This window comes from Neovison vison, chromosome 3, assembly GCF_020171115.1.
Source record: "Neovison vison isolate M4711 chromosome 3, ASM_NN_V1, whole genome shotgun sequence".
NCBI classification, from domain to species: domain Eukaryota; kingdom Metazoa; phylum Chordata; class Mammalia; order Carnivora; family Mustelidae; genus Neogale; species Neogale vison.
Window position 1 is genome coordinate 112,242,469 of NC_058093.1, and position 14,628 is coordinate 112,257,096.

Below are 14,628 nucleotides of genomic sequence, written 5' to 3' on the forward strand. Positions count from 1 at the left end.
CCGTGGCCCTCCTCACAGGCCTCCTCTACAGAGGAGGAGCCCGCACAGGTAAGGGCCAGGCCTCACAGGCTGAGCCGCGTCCCACGGGCACAGACAGCGCCCCATTATGAGGCGGATCGCAGCTGTGCCCTGCTCAAGATAAAGGCCATGATTTATTCCCCACGTCCGAACGGAGCCTAATTATACAGGGCAAGACACAAGGACCCTACAGCAAGTGTCCTGAAAGAATCCCCTCAGCCTCCCACCCTCCCCATTCACAAGACCCCTTCTACTGTCCCCCAGCAGGCTTGGGAGCCCAGGCCCGTTGCCATGGCGGCCAGCCCCTCCCTGGCCCCCACTGGTAGGAAATTATCCTGTGCTGAAACGTCCTCTTGTCTCTGTCCATCCCAGCCAGTCCCCCCCCACCCCGCCCAGCCCGCGCCCACTCCACAGCTTCGAACATAGTCACACACTCAGCCTCTGTGATGCTTAGTGGCCAAGCTGGTCGGCGGAGGGGGGCGGGGTGACTGCAGGCTGGGACACACTGGAATATTCACGACCCAGTGGCAGCAGAGATAGCCGTAGGAGTGGCCCACCACACAAGGAACCTCTCGGAATGAAGCGGCCTTTCAGGGCCAAGAGGGGCTGCAGTCTCCCCTCCTCTCCTTAAATAGCCAGCCTTCCACCACAGCGGCACGGAGCCCACCGCCAGCACCCCCCAGCCACTGGCCGCAGCCCACCTGCCACCCCGTAGCCCTCCTGCCTTTGCACCTGGACCCGGCTGTGAGAGGTAAGGACCAGAGTCTGGTACGGGCAGGCAGGGGGTTCAGGAGCCAAGCAGTGGCAAACTCAGAGCGCGGGCAGGGATGGGCAGTATCTCTGTCCCTGAGACACTCTCTGGGATAATAGCATGACCTATTTATCAAAGGCTGCCCTGGTCTGAATCACAGTGGTCCCTCTGTGTGGTACTCCCATTGCACTGTCAGGTACACAGAGAGGGCAAGTGCTTCGTGCACAGCATTGCAACTGCGATGACAGTCAGCTGGAATCAGCACCCATGCTCTCCTCCACTAGCCTACCATAGCACAGGGAGCAGGGGAAGGAGAAGTAGGGAAGAAGAGGTCTCAGGCCACGCGAGGAAACAGCCATGCCCACCTACCACAGCCACCTTGGGCCCCTTCCTAAAGCCACGCCTGCCCACTCCTCCCCTTCATAGAGGCCCAAGACCTGTCCCCTGAAGCTTGGCTTTCCCATAGTCCCAGAGCCCCAGAGCCCCCGATGTCCAGGCCCAGGCACGCTCCACGTGCCCACACCACCCTGTTTTGAGCAGCGCCACAGGAGGAGCCAGCGGCGGCAGGCAGAAGCTTGCAGGTCTGGGGTATGCAGAGAGGGGCCCATTTCAGACCACGCTGCAAAAATCAGTATCAAGAATCCCAAAATGGGAGAGCTACAGAAACCTCAACAAACCAGAAACAAGCCTAAAAGCATTCTAAAATTGAGTCTAAATCCCAGATAGAGCACCATGCATGTGGCGTTCGGCGCTAGTGGGAAGCTGAGGGCAGAGGGCAGGGGGCCAACAGCCAGGGGCTGGCACGGCCACCAACAAGTGCAGCCAGGCAGGCCCCACAATTGATGTAATGCTCTGCTATCTCCATCTTGAAACTCCTACTTTTTAAACAAGGGGCCCCACGTTTTCATTTTGCACTGGGTGCCAGAAATTACATTACCAGTCCTGGGGCCAGACTCCAAGGAGGTGCCCCTGAGCCTGGGGGACAATTCCAGCATGAGCCCTGAGGCCGAGCCACAGTCCCGGCTCTGGCACCCGGTACCCAGCCACCCACAGAGGCAAGGCAGTGTTCTGGAAGGTGCTGGGTGTCCCTGCTAGGTGTCCCTGAGCTTACTTCCAAATCAAGGGCCACTGTCTCTGGCCAAATGACTTGGGTCAAGTCAGCTGACTTTAAGCCTTGACTTCTTAATCCCTAATCTATAAAAGGAGGCTACCAATGCCTGCCTCCTAGGAGTGGTGGAGTGGATAGCCAATACCCATGAGCAGCCCTCAGGGAGGGGTTGGGTGACAACTGCCCTGAGGGGCAGAGTCCAGGTGTGAGGGGCAGCCCAGAGCAGAGCAAACCCAGCCCCGGGTTCCATACCACCCTTTCCTTGCTTGGCCCCATCCCCTCTCCCAGCAGCCAGGGCTTCCCTGGCAACAACCCCTCAGATCACATCCACTTCGAAACCGCAGGAAAATAATTTCTCTGTATTGGATCTCGGGCATCCTGACCCACTCTGGAGCAGGGGAGATCATTTGGGAAGTTCCTGGGTCCCTTCAATACTAGGAAAGTAACCCCCTTTACTTGAGGATGGTTATAGGCCAGAGGCTCTCTGCCACTCCCCCACATTGTCCCTGGCTCTCTCCTGCTCAGGCAACCACCCTCTCCCTTCCATGTATATGCTGCCGGGGGTGGTGGGGTCCCTGCAGGACCCAAGTGGTGGTTGATGAAGCCTGATGGGGAGGGTCAAGCCGCTGCCCAGCCTGACAGCCCAGCACACCCACAGTCTCAACCACCTGCCCTGCTCTGTCCACTAAAGGCGGGTGTGCCGGGCCCTTCCCACACGCGTCTGCTCTTCAGCCATGCCTAGCCTCCTCCTCCTCGAGGGGCTGCTCTGCTGACAGAGCTGCCACCAGGCCTCCGGAGGGAAGAGAAGCCAGGGGACGCTTGCAGAGAACTTGCTCTGGCTCCCCGAGCGCTCAGTATAGAGCCAGGCTCAGCCAGGACAACAGCCCTGACCAAGCCATGGCCACAGCCAGTGCTCCTCCTCCAGCAGCTGGGTTGCAGCTTCCCTCCCACAAGCCCCTCTCCTGCCCCTCTGCATGGCAGTCACACAGGTGGGCCTTCCAGAGGAGCCCCAGAAGCTGCCCTGCAAGAGAGGGTCTGCCAGGCATCCACCCCCTCTGCAGACACTGCCCAGGCAAGTCATGATCTCAGGGTCCCGGGATCAAGTCCTGCATTGGGCTCTGAGCTCAGCAGGGCAGGTGCTTGAGGGCTTTCTTCCTCTGCCCCTCCCCCCACTTGGGCTCTCTATCCTCTCTCAAATAGTAAATCAATCTGGAAGGAAGTAAGGGAGGGAGGGAGGAAGGGATGGAAGGGGCGATCTACCCATGCCCATCGGGACTGGAGCTCCAAGGCCCCTCGCACCACCCCCTAGCATTCAAAGAAGGCATACCTGGGGAGCATGGCAAAAAATGTGGGGCCTTCCCTCCACCTCAGAGCCCAGACAGATGGGATTCACTCCCCACTGTCCCCATGGTCTGAGAGAGTGGACTTATGGGACAACACCCAGGGGGACCCAGGCTCCTGTGCATCTGACAGGGATGCAGTGGCCAGTGGGAAGCCGGCCCCAGCAGCAGGCTAGCAAGCTCTAGGCCCTGGCTTTGTTTTTGCTTTTTGCTGAGCTTCAGAAAGCCTCTGATACTTACCCACCCCAGATGAACACAGAGACTGCTGTCAGTAGTCTCCAAAGCGATGACAAACTAAGACGCTTCACAGGTCCCAGGCTCTGGAACCTGTCTGCTTGTTCCCTCCAGGCTTGTCCCCTGGCTCTGCTTCCGGCCGAAGCATGAACGGCCTGGAGGTGGCTTCCCCAGGTCTGACCGCCAACTCCTCCCTGGTCATCTCAGAGCAATGTGGCCAGGAGACGCCACTGGAGAACGTCCTCTTCGCCTCCTTCTACCTCCTGGATTTCATCCTGGCTTTTGTTGGCAATGCCCTGGCCCTGTGGCTTTTCGTCAGGGACCACAAGTCAGGCACCCCCGCCAACGTATTCTTGATGCATCTGGCTGTGGCCGACTTGTCCTGTGTGCTGGTCCTGCCCACCCGCCTCGTCTACCACTTCTCTGGGAACCACTGGCCGTTTGGGGAAATCCCGTGCCGACTCACCGGCTTCCTCTTCTACCTCAACATGTACGCCAGCATCTACTTCCTCACTTGTATCAGCGCTGACCGCTTCCTGGCCATCGTGCACCCCGTCAAGTCCCTCAAGCTCCGCAGGCCCCTGTACGCACACCTGGCCTGCGCCTTCCTCTGGGTAGTGGTGGCCGTAGCCATGGCCCCGCTGCTGGTGAGCCCGCAGACCGTGCAGACCAACCACACAGTCATCTGCCTGCAGCTGTACCGGGAGAAGGCCTCCCAGCACGCCCTCGTGTCCCTGGCCGTGGCCTTCACCTTCCCGTTTGTCACCACGGTCACCTGCTACCTGCTGATCATCCGCAGCCTGCGGCAGGGCCCTCGTGTGGAGAAGCGCCTCAAGAACAAGGCGGTCCGCATGATCGCCGTGGTGCTCGCCATATTCCTGGTCTGCTTCGTGCCCTACCACGTGCACCGCTCCGTCTACGTGCTGCGCTACCACGGCGGCGGGACCTCATGTGCCACCCAGCGCGTCCTGGCCCTGGGAAACCGCGTCACCTCCTGCCTCACCAGCCTCAATGGGGCGCTGGACCCAGTCATGTACTTCTTTGTGGCCGAGAAGTTCCGCGATGCCCTGTGCAACCTGGTCTGTGGCAAAAGGCTCTCCGGCCCGCCCCCCAGCTTTGAAGGGAAAACCAACGAGAGCTCACTGAGCGCCAGGTCAGAGCTGTGAGCCCCCGGACGCCAGCCCTGGCCCCCAGTGCCACAGACTGTCTTCAGAAGGACCTCCCCACCCCACCCCAGGGTGCACGCCACCAGACTCATGATGGAGAAGCCCAGTCTCTCCAAGGGCGGAACTCAGCATCCAGTAACTGGTTCTGTCTTATCTCATGTGCAAATCCCTAAAAGAGGACACCCCTCCACGGGACCAATCAGCCACCCACCCCCTGCAGAGACTGTGCCGGCCCTGCTCACTTACAGTTACTGGATACTCAGTGACTTCACCCCATGGCAGGGGGGGCAAGGGGGCCAGAGGAACAGTTCCCAAACAATGAGTGTCTTTCTTCCCCAAGGGCTGCTTGCTAGACTCCCAACCTCCTTCCCACCACGAAAAACACACAGCAGCAGAGCTCTGCAGAAAGAACTCCAGACGGCAGCTGCAAATGACTTGAGAGAAGGGGAGTGTGGGAATCCTGATGGAGGGGAAGGAGTATGGGTTTCCCATCATCTGGCACCTTTGCCAGATGACCCCTGAGTTCAGGGGACATGGACAGTAACTTGTAACTGAGTGTTGTACGTACATTTCAGGTTGGCCCGCAAATGACATCCAACAAGCACGGCCTTTGGGCTCCTCATCTCAGCGCTGGGTCCTTGCTCACTGCGCAAGGCCTGACAATCCCCACAGCTTCTCGGCAGCCTGATCCCTCCTGAGTCAGCCGAGCAGCCGGCAGGGGTGGACAGACTGGGGAGCCGGGCTTTGTCCTCGTCTCAGGACACCTCCAGCAGGAAGCCCACGCCTGGCATGGGACCCTGTGTCCCACTAACCAAGACCAGCAGCGGTGTCCTTTGGCTCCTGAGAGGCTCTCCCTGCCACGGCGGGGCCCAGGTCCCCTTTTGTACCTGATCACACTGATTGTAAACGTAACTGTACTTTTAGATTCTGAAGGTTATTGTGTTCAGTTGACATAACTCCCTTCCCAGAACTTCTCCTCCCTCCCACCCAAGAGTGGCAAAGCCGAGGTGAAGACTGGAGAGGCCAGGCAGCACGTGCTTTTGCCTCTGGATCAGACAGCCCCCGCAGCCTGCCCCACATGCACACTCACACTCTGCACCACAGGCCTCAGAGGGCGACCCCGGGCAAGGAGGGTCTCTGTGGGGTGGCCACACTTTCTTCATAGCAGCACCTTACTTCGGAGTGCCTCCAGCCTCTCCCGGGTTTTCCCAGCCTCTCCTGCCACAGGCAGCTCCATGTGAGCTGGAGCTCAGGAGAGAGGACTCGCTCAGGCCCACACCTGGCGGGCAACCCCCGATCGGCGCAGGACCGCCAGGACACCACCTGCCCTCTACAGCCCCTCCTGTAGACAATGACAGGGGACCCTGCCCGGTGGCCCACAGACACCAAGACCGACACCAGCCAACACACAGCAGGAGAATGGGAGAGATCACTGCAGGCTGCACCCAGAGCAGATGGTGCAGTGGCAGAGAACAGAGAGGTGACAGGTAGGAGAGGGAGGGGGACTCTCAGCTAGGGTGGGCGGCCACCTTCACTGCGTGAGGAGACCTGCTGGTCAGCAGAGGAGAGACCAGGGTTTGGTTGGGGCCTGTTGCCTTTGGGATGCCCAGAGGGCACCAAGTGGTTGAGAACCCGAGGGAAAGGTCTGGAGTGGAGGTGGACATCTGAGTCATCCAGCACATGCATGCCAGTTGGGGTTCTGGGACTTTGGACAAGACGAGGCCCAGGTGCTGAGCCCCCAGCAAGCAAACATGGAGAGACAGGTGGAGGGAGGTCAGAAGAGGAGAGGACCGAGCACAGCCACAAAGCAGGAGGAAACCACGAGAACACAGGGTCCTGGGTGCCTGGAGAGGAGGCATTTCAACAAGAAGAAAAAGCTGCCGTGAACCCTGCTGAGAGGTCAAGAGAGGACCATGGTGACCCGTGGGTCTGGCAATGAGGAGGGAAGTCATGGGGATGGACCTGACTGGCAGTGGGGGGCACATGAGAGGAGCCAGCAAGGGCACTGGAACATGCCGCAGACAGCCACAATGGGAGGACAGCTATGGGAGAAACAGCGCAGACTGCAGCGGAGAGCTCACTGGAGAAGGAGGAGCAGGGACAGGGCCTCCATGGGGCACTGTGACTGAGGCCTGGGCAGCACCAGGGCAGGGAGCAGGAGAGCCTTGTCCTCGGGAAAGTGGTGGGGAGGTCCTCACTCTAGGAGGGTGGAGGGGAAAGAGACAGTGCAGGGAGAAAAGAGCCAGTCCTCCAGGAAGAAGGGAACACAGTCTACAAAGGAAACTTTGTAGAGTGCCAGAGTCAGTTCGGGCCCCCTGGCTGAGTGATTTCTTTCCAGGAGCATTAAGCCAGGGACACAGGGAAGGAGGCAGACAGCTCCGCTCAGCAGCAAGGGCTGGCCAGACAATAGTGATGACCCAAAGCTCTTTATCCATCCACTGCCTCTGATGGCCCCTGCCCCGGCCAGCTACCTCCTCACTGCCTGCTGTCAGCCTGCTTCTGGGAGCAAGCCCAGGCCTGAGGCAGTCACCCCATACTCTCTCTGGCCCCAGCCCTCACCTATAAACCAAGGGTCTCTCAGCTGCCTTGCAGATGGGCCCAGGCCTGGCAGGGCCTGGCACTAAGGCACTAAGCAGTGCATTTGCTGGGGGTCCACCTCCTAGACAGGATCCGGCCCACCTCACCTGCCTGCGTTCTTCACGAAGCCCAGGTCAGCCAGCTCCACGTCACATAGCTCACAGCGGAAGCACCCCGGGTGCCAGTTGTTATTCATGGCCTTGATGACACGGCCAATGATGAACTCACCTGGAAGACATGGGTCCCAGCTCACTGAGGCAGGCATGTGCCCCCCTCCCAGCCCCCTCCGAAGCCCTGCCAACACTGGCACTTGCCTGAGCTCAGCCTGATCCCAGGGCTCCCCTCCCAGAGCTTGGGGAGGTGATGCCTCCAGAGAGCTGGTGCTCAGAGAGGGGATCAGGGAAGAGCACCTGTGCTCCCGCCTACCTGCCCAACCCCCTAGGCATGCAGAGGAGTGTGCTACATTCAGCCCTTACCGCAGGATCCACAGCATGGAGCAAACAGCATTTGGAAGTCATGTTCGCAGTACTTCCGGCCTTCAAACTGCAAATGGACCAGCAGAGAATGTTCAAGCAAACCTCCATCATTCCCCTCCAGCTGGCTGGTCTTTGTTGGATCAGGACCCACCCTCAGGAAAGCTAGAAAGGCACCCCAATTTGTGCAATTGCTACCGTGACAGGAAACCGGGTGCGGCACCCAACCTAGAGGAGGGGGTGAGGAGCTGGAAGACCACAGGGGGTTGAGTGCTGAGAGGAGGGCAATCCAGAGCAGCAGGGCCAAGGCCGGCGAGGGGAGGGAATCCGCAGGAATGGGCCTTAACCACAGGGCGGGCGTGCAAAGTAAGGGGTCTCCAAGAAGCCGGGAACAGGGCAAGGCCAGCCCTCAAAAGCCACTGCTGTTTGCACAAGACCTTGGCTCTGCGGGTCCTGGGAGCGAGCCGAGGGCTGGAACCAAGTCTGATTTATAAATGTCGCTTGGCCCTATTTCCTGTGTATTTTCTCTGTGTGAGAAGTCCATTTCCCTCAGAGGCCACAAGATACCCGGAGAGGGAGAAGGAAAGAGGGACACAGGAAAAACATGGGGGCCTGAGGGAGAACCCCAAGTCCTGCAGCTAGCAGGAGCCACTCCAGGTACCAGCCACTGTCCCCATCTGCCTGGACAATGATGGCCTTGCCATGGTCCCAAGTGTGGCCAAGCCCTGCCCCTGATTTCTTCTCCCTTGACAATTTTCTTTTTAAAAAAGTTTGGTTTGTCCTCTTCTCTGAAATGAGCATCTTATTAGTCTGCAACTGAATATGGCCCTACACAGTGGCCTGTAGAGGAAGCAGGGCATGAACTTCATTCAGCAATGACTCTTTCCTGAGCACCTACTGTGTGCCAGGCTTTGTTTTAGGCACGTGGCCACCACAAACAGAGCTCAGCCTCCCCTCCCCCTGCCTCTACAGTGGGCCAGCATTTCCCAAGAAGCTGGAAGTCTCCAATGCTGTCAATAGGAGCTCACACACTGCATGGCCGTCCGTCCATCTGTCCATCCTGTCAGCTGTACCTTCGAAGCCTCTCTGGTCTCTGAGACCTGGTCACCACCTCCACTGCAACCACCAGTGGCATACTGGTAAATGATGACCAACCAGCCCTTTGGAAAACAGGGTCTGCTCTGTAGCATTTACCAGTTTCTATGGTGTGATAATTCCTGACATGGACAATGTCAGGCTCCCAACACAACATCAGCATGGAGTTAAGATACGTGTGGCAGCCATCAGGGTACATTTCCACCACCCATGTATAAGAGACAAATAACTTCGAAGGCACAGATGATAGGAAAATGTAATAAAATAATTAGGAAGTGGTGAGTTTTGAGTATGTGTTACCCTTCTTTCCAATAAAATTTTATCTCACTGTACTTAATTTTTAGTAAGAGTTGTGTTTAACCACTAGTTGGCAAGATTATTGAAAACTTAAATAATCTGCTCTTATGAGCCAGTGTGATCCAGTTCACTTGACCAGGGTTTTTTTGGTAATCCAGCTTCTGGTCCCACCTGTTCTCCAGCTTCTGTGCCTGCCCATATTTGTCTCTCCCCAGCACAGCAAGGAGAGTGGTCCTTTTCAAGCTGTCAGACAGACTTCCTCTGGCAACCCTCAAATATCCTGCATGCACTGACCTCAGGGCCTTTGCACCTGATTGTGCTCTCTGATGAATGCTCTTCTTGGAGATGTAGGCTGGCTCCCTCACCTCCTTCAGGTCTTCTCAAACATCACCTTCCCTGACCTCCCTCCGCACCCCGATTCCCTGTACCCAGAGCACTGAGCACCATCTCATATACCATATATTTATTGTGTTCACCGTCTGCTCTCAAAGGAGGGTATGAGCTGCCAGAGCTGGGTGTTTGCGTCCCACGGCCTCCCAGAGTCTACCCAGAGGAGGCTGGATGGATAGTGACTCTCCTTCACAGCTTCACAAGTGAAGACACGCCCACAAAGGGCAGACCTGGCCTGACTGTTCATCAGCCACTGGTTGGGACCATGGCTGGCACAGCCCGTTAGCTCCTAGGAAGCAGGCTCTGAGCTGGTGGGGGCTCAGGCTCCAATACGGTAGTCCGGCCGAGGGTCCCGGCCAGGTGCTCACCTCGTAGAAGAGCCCCTCAGGGAATGGCCGGAAGCACTGGGCACACACGAAGCAGTGTTCATGGTACAGCTCTCCGTTGCTGTTGACGATCCGCTCAGCAGGGGCGAAGCGTGCCTGGCAGCGCTGGCACACTGCATTGGCCAAGGCGTTGGACATGTTGCTGGGGGGGAAAAGGGGTGGACAGGTCAGGCCTGGGGAGGGGCAAAGACAAGCAAGCCTGGGGAGCTTCACTCAAGGGGCACACCTCCCTCCTTAAAAAGTTAAAATGCTTGGGCACCTGGGTGACTCAGTGGATTAAAGCCTCTGCCTTCGGCTCAGGTCATGATCCCAGGGTCCTGGGATCAAGCCCCACATTGGGCTCTCTGCTCAGCAGGGAGCCTGCTTCCCCCTCTCTGCCTGCCTCTCTGCCTACTTGTGATCTCTGTCTGTCAAATAAATAAATAAAATCTTACCAAAAAAAAAAAAAAGTTAAAATGCTCTCCAGAGTAAGGGAACTCGCTGTCCTCCCCCTGATGACAGTCTTGGCACTGTGGGGCCTCGGCAACATGCAGTCAGGGCTGAGCTGCCTGGCAGCGGCTTGGCCTACGCTTGCATCGAAGCTTCTGTGTCCTCTGGGCATCCTAAGTGCCAGCACACACCAGTCTATAGTATGTATTCCCAGACCACAACCCTACCAGGCCAATGCAGCATCCCCATTTTATACATGGACCAGCCAAGGTCTGCAGAGAGTTAGTGTTCTTCCTGAGGGCCACAGTGGGTGGAGGCAAAGCCTGGATTAGAAACCGGCACCCCTCCAGACTCTAAAGCCCCCATCTTTCTGGATGCCCTAGAGTCCCCATACACATCTATGGAGCATCAGACATGGCCAGGACATAGCCAGGCACACTCCGGTCAGAGCAGCAAGGGCTCAAGACCAGCACCCTCACAGTGGCCTTGGCTGACCTCACTCTCTGGGTCTAGACTCCCAGCCATGGAAAGACCAGAAGATGGGTTATAGGCCAGTTAGATGAGGGCCATGTGCCAGCACTCAGCAGCATGTCTGGCCCACAGTAAGCCCCCAAAAGGACAGTGCAGTAGTTGCCAACATCTGTGCTTGGTTCCTAGGCTCGGTCTTCATCATGCTGGCCCATGTGTTGGGGTATCTGTGGTCACCTCAGCTCCCTCTTATGCCTCCTATCGCCTCTTCTCAGGGAACCAGAGTCTCCCAGATATAGAGCTTCACCCAGGCATAAATCGGTAGCTCTGTAATCCACTCATTTAATCCCTGAGGCAACCCTGCCCTCCAGATGAGAGACCTAAGGCTCAGAGAGGTTAAGTAACTTGCCCAAGCTCACACAGCAGATGACAGAGTCCAGATTTGAATCCAGATTGCTCAGACTTCAGTGGCGCTTTCCTCTGCACCAGGAGCTAGTTGCAAACCACCTGCCTCAAAAAACATGTAACCACCTTACCATGGAGAAGGTGAGAGTGGGAATCTTTGGGATAGGAGCAGGCTGGGAGCAAATGTCCTCATCCAGGGTGGGCAACACCACCCCTGGGGTAAGTGGTAGACTTCCTTCTGGGAGGAGTAAAGTCCAAACAAGGGGGAAATGCCCACAATGAGCCAAGCCCATGCTGAAAGGCCCTGAGATGTGGCCTGGAAGAGCTGTCTCAGACTGACAGCCTCTATGACCTTCCAAAATACTGACGCCCAGGCCTTCTGCAATAAGGACAGAAAATAGGTTTTGTCTCAATTGTCAGCTCTGAAAGATGGGTGGGGCAGGGGGCTGGGGTAGTGCCTGGATATCTGGGCAAAGCAGGACAGTCATGTTCAGCAAGGAGACATTCAAAAAGCCGGCAACGTCAGGTAGACATACAGAGTGACTAGACACAAGCTGCCTGCTCCCGAGAATCTTTCCAGCCTGTTCTGCCTTCTAGGGTATGAATCCCATCCCTGCCTTGCTGATGCAGCATTATGAGAAGAATTCTTGAGTGAGTGAAGCTCTGGCTGGGGTGTTCAAGTGTCCATCACAGGGAAGGTTACCTAAACAGGATGAGTGCAGGAGGTGGGAGAGGGCTCTGCTGGTCAGGGGTCTGGGGGTGGGTTAGGGGCAGTGGGACTAACGGGGAGCTGCTGGCACCTAGACAGGCTGAAGCTGGACTGGGGGCCCCAGGCAGGACTCCCTCTCTGTTCAGCCTAGAAACCGTGTGGCAGAAAGGGGCTCTTCAGAAGTCTTGCCAGGCACTTCTACATGTCTCAGCCTGCCCTCAGCTGTGTTTTGGGGACCAAAGACACTTTCTTTGTCCTCGTATTCGTCACCAGTGCAAGGACGCAGGATGGTGGCAGGGTCAGGCAGAGCCCAAGATGCAAGGCACCGTCTGTGTGTGGCAACCAGCCCCCAACCCAATACACACCCGCACCCCCCTGCAGGTCTCCACAAGGTGAGCCAGACACGCAGAGGAGTGACAACCTAAGCCGCCATGGAGGGCTGGGCTGGACTCATCACCACAGGCATGGTTTCCCACTGGGGAACACTGGGAGCCTCGTAGCCTTGCCCTCCTACAGCACACACCCACAGTGGTGGGAGGAAGTTCCAACTCCCGGCTGTGCACAAGACCTTACTGGTCTTGGAGAAGTGAGAAATCAACAGGAAATCCTGTGACCCTGGATTTGGAATTCCCCAAAGGACCCAGAAAATGAAGCCAAAACAAGGATTCAAGTCCAGCCCCCAGGCTTTTGGATTGCTTAAAGCCCCAGTGCCTCCCAAGGCCCCTTGCCCTCTAGCCTCCAGTGGGGCAGACCCAACTCCCACCTCCAGCCACTACTTCCAGAAGCTGCCTTCTCAGCCAAAGCCACACCTGAGAGGTGACCCACCTGGCAGCCACTGTCACTTGCTTGCTGCTAGCCCAGGCACTTGACCAAACGTCAACATTCGACCCTTGTTAAGTAGACCCTCTGTTAAACTCTCCTCTGTGATTCCACCTCATGGTGACTGTGTTCCTGGCCAGGACCCTAACAGATAGCACCCCCACAGAAGCTGGCCACACCTTACCTTCCTGTTCATCTTCACCTGGTCCCCTAGCCAGAGCAGCTGATCCTTAACTGGTCTGAGTCTAGTTCCCTGGCTGGGTCCCTGGTGCCTCGGGTTGAAGATTTTGCTGTCTGTCTCCTGCATGCCTTGCACAAGCCCTGGCAGTGGAAGGTGGGGTGTGGAGGGGACCAGCTACCTTTCACACCCACTGGCTGCTCCAGCCCAAGTCCTGGGGGGCAGCAGCACCCCAAAAGGACTCCTGGGACCGCATCCCCATGCCATCCTATTCAGGACCACAGACAACACTCCAACCCACTGGCCTAAGACAGAGGGATGGACAGAGAGGCCAATGTGCGTAGCAAATAAACCATGTCACCATGAGAGAAAGGCCAGCCATCTCCTGCAGGAGGCAATGACACAAGAGGGGGTTCCAGGCTCACCCTTCTGTGTTTGAATCTTAATAGCCCCCGCCATCAGCTGAGGGACCTGGAAAAGGATACCAGCTTCTCTGCGCCTCACCTGCAAAGAGCTGTGCCAGAGTAGCAATTACCTCCTCACGGAGCCAAGGTGAAGAGCTCACAGCATACAGGGCATTAAGCCCAGGGCCAGGCATGCTAAGCACTGTGTGAAGAGAGCTGTTGTTTCCCTGCAACTCTGGGAGCCTTCAGAGCACCTCCTCCCCAGCCCAGTGCTGGAGAAGGCCTGCAGCCTGCCTGCACTCCCTGCCAGAGAGCAAAGGGTGGGAGACATGGACATTCCACGTCCTCCTTCACACATTCCAACCAAGAACGGGGAGCACCAAGTCAGCCTAGTGTGTCCCCCAAGGAGACATCACCATCCTGCCCCGGTTGGACGACACTCAATGCTGCCCAAGGCAGAGCTGGTGCCCAGAGAATGTACAAGAGCACACCATCTGTGGCTCTTCGCCAACCCTTCCCAACAACCCCAAAACGCTCTCAATCCTGAAAGCCTGACACAAGCCAGTTTGTAAGCTTGTGAAAGATGTCACTGGATGATGAGATGGCACTGAACATTACAATGGCTGGGGTGGGGGGAGCCCTCTCTGTGCCCACTTCTTGTGAGGAAAGGTTGCTGGTTCCAGATAAGGAAACTGAAGTACAGAGAGGGTCAGTAACCTGCTAAGGGTCTCACGGGACTGGACTGGTAGCATTATACAGGCACAGCCATTCAAGACTCTGTTTTATATTTTGTTTTATTTTGTTTTATAACAACCCTAGACCCTGGGGCACCTGGGTGGCTCAGTGGGTTAAGCCACCTGCCTTCGGCTCAGGTTATGATCCTGGGATCCTGGGATAAAGTCCTGTGCCAGGCTCCTGCGCAGCAAGGAGCCTCCTTCTCCCTCTCCCTGTCCTTCCCCCTGCTTATGTGCGCTCTCTCACTTTCTCTCTCTTTCTCAAGTGAAAAAATAAGACCTTTAAAAAAAAAAAATAGAAAGAAGAGAATAACAACCCTAGACCCCGCCCCACATGAGCCTCCCACCCATCTGAGCCTAGAAAGACAAGATGAGGGCTGGGAATAAGCAGAGGCTGGCCACAGGGGTCCGTTCACACTTGAGAATGAGTCAGTATTACTGAGGCCACATTGGGCTGAGTGGCAACAAGTCCAAGGTATGTGCTGTACGGTCAGGCAAACTAGGCTGCCAAGGTGGCTCAGGTGTTCCCTGGCTGTGCTGTCTGCTCAAAGTGAGCCCTGAGCCAGGGCTTCCTCATCTAGGAAGCCACAGCTACCTTCACAGGTAGCTGGGAGGATTCAGTGAGGTGACATCTGCAAGCATAGCCC

General features: G+C 57.0%; 2 protein-coding genes across 3 annotated transcripts in view; one reads left to right on the plus strand and one right to left on the minus strand.

Moving 5' to 3' along the window:
* The window catches only part of LIMS2 (LIM zinc finger domain containing 2), a 37,402-nt gene that overhangs the window by 7,165 nt on the left and 15,609 nt on the right, over nt 1-14,628 (minus strand). For both annotated transcript variants that reach the window (XM_044242707.1, XM_044242708.1), the window contains exons 2-4: nt 9,818-9,977; nt 7,671-7,737; nt 7,302-7,422 (exon numbers count right to left, since the gene is read on the minus strand). In XM_044242707.1, the coding sequence (XP_044098642.1) occupies nt 7,302-7,422; nt 7,671-7,737; nt 9,818-9,977 (348 nt within the window). The remainder of the gene's footprint in view (nt 1-7,301; nt 7,423-7,670; nt 7,738-9,817; nt 9,978-14,628) is intronic.
* Nucleotides 684-5,062, plus strand: GPR17 (G protein-coupled receptor 17). The gene is made up of 2 exons (XM_044242709.1): nt 684-769; nt 3,528-5,062. The coding sequence occupies exon 2, from the start codon at nt 3,598-3,600 to the stop codon at nt 4,615-4,617; it is 1,020 nt and encodes a 339-aa protein (XP_044098644.1). The 5' UTR covers nt 684-769; nt 3,528-3,597; the 3' UTR covers nt 4,618-5,062.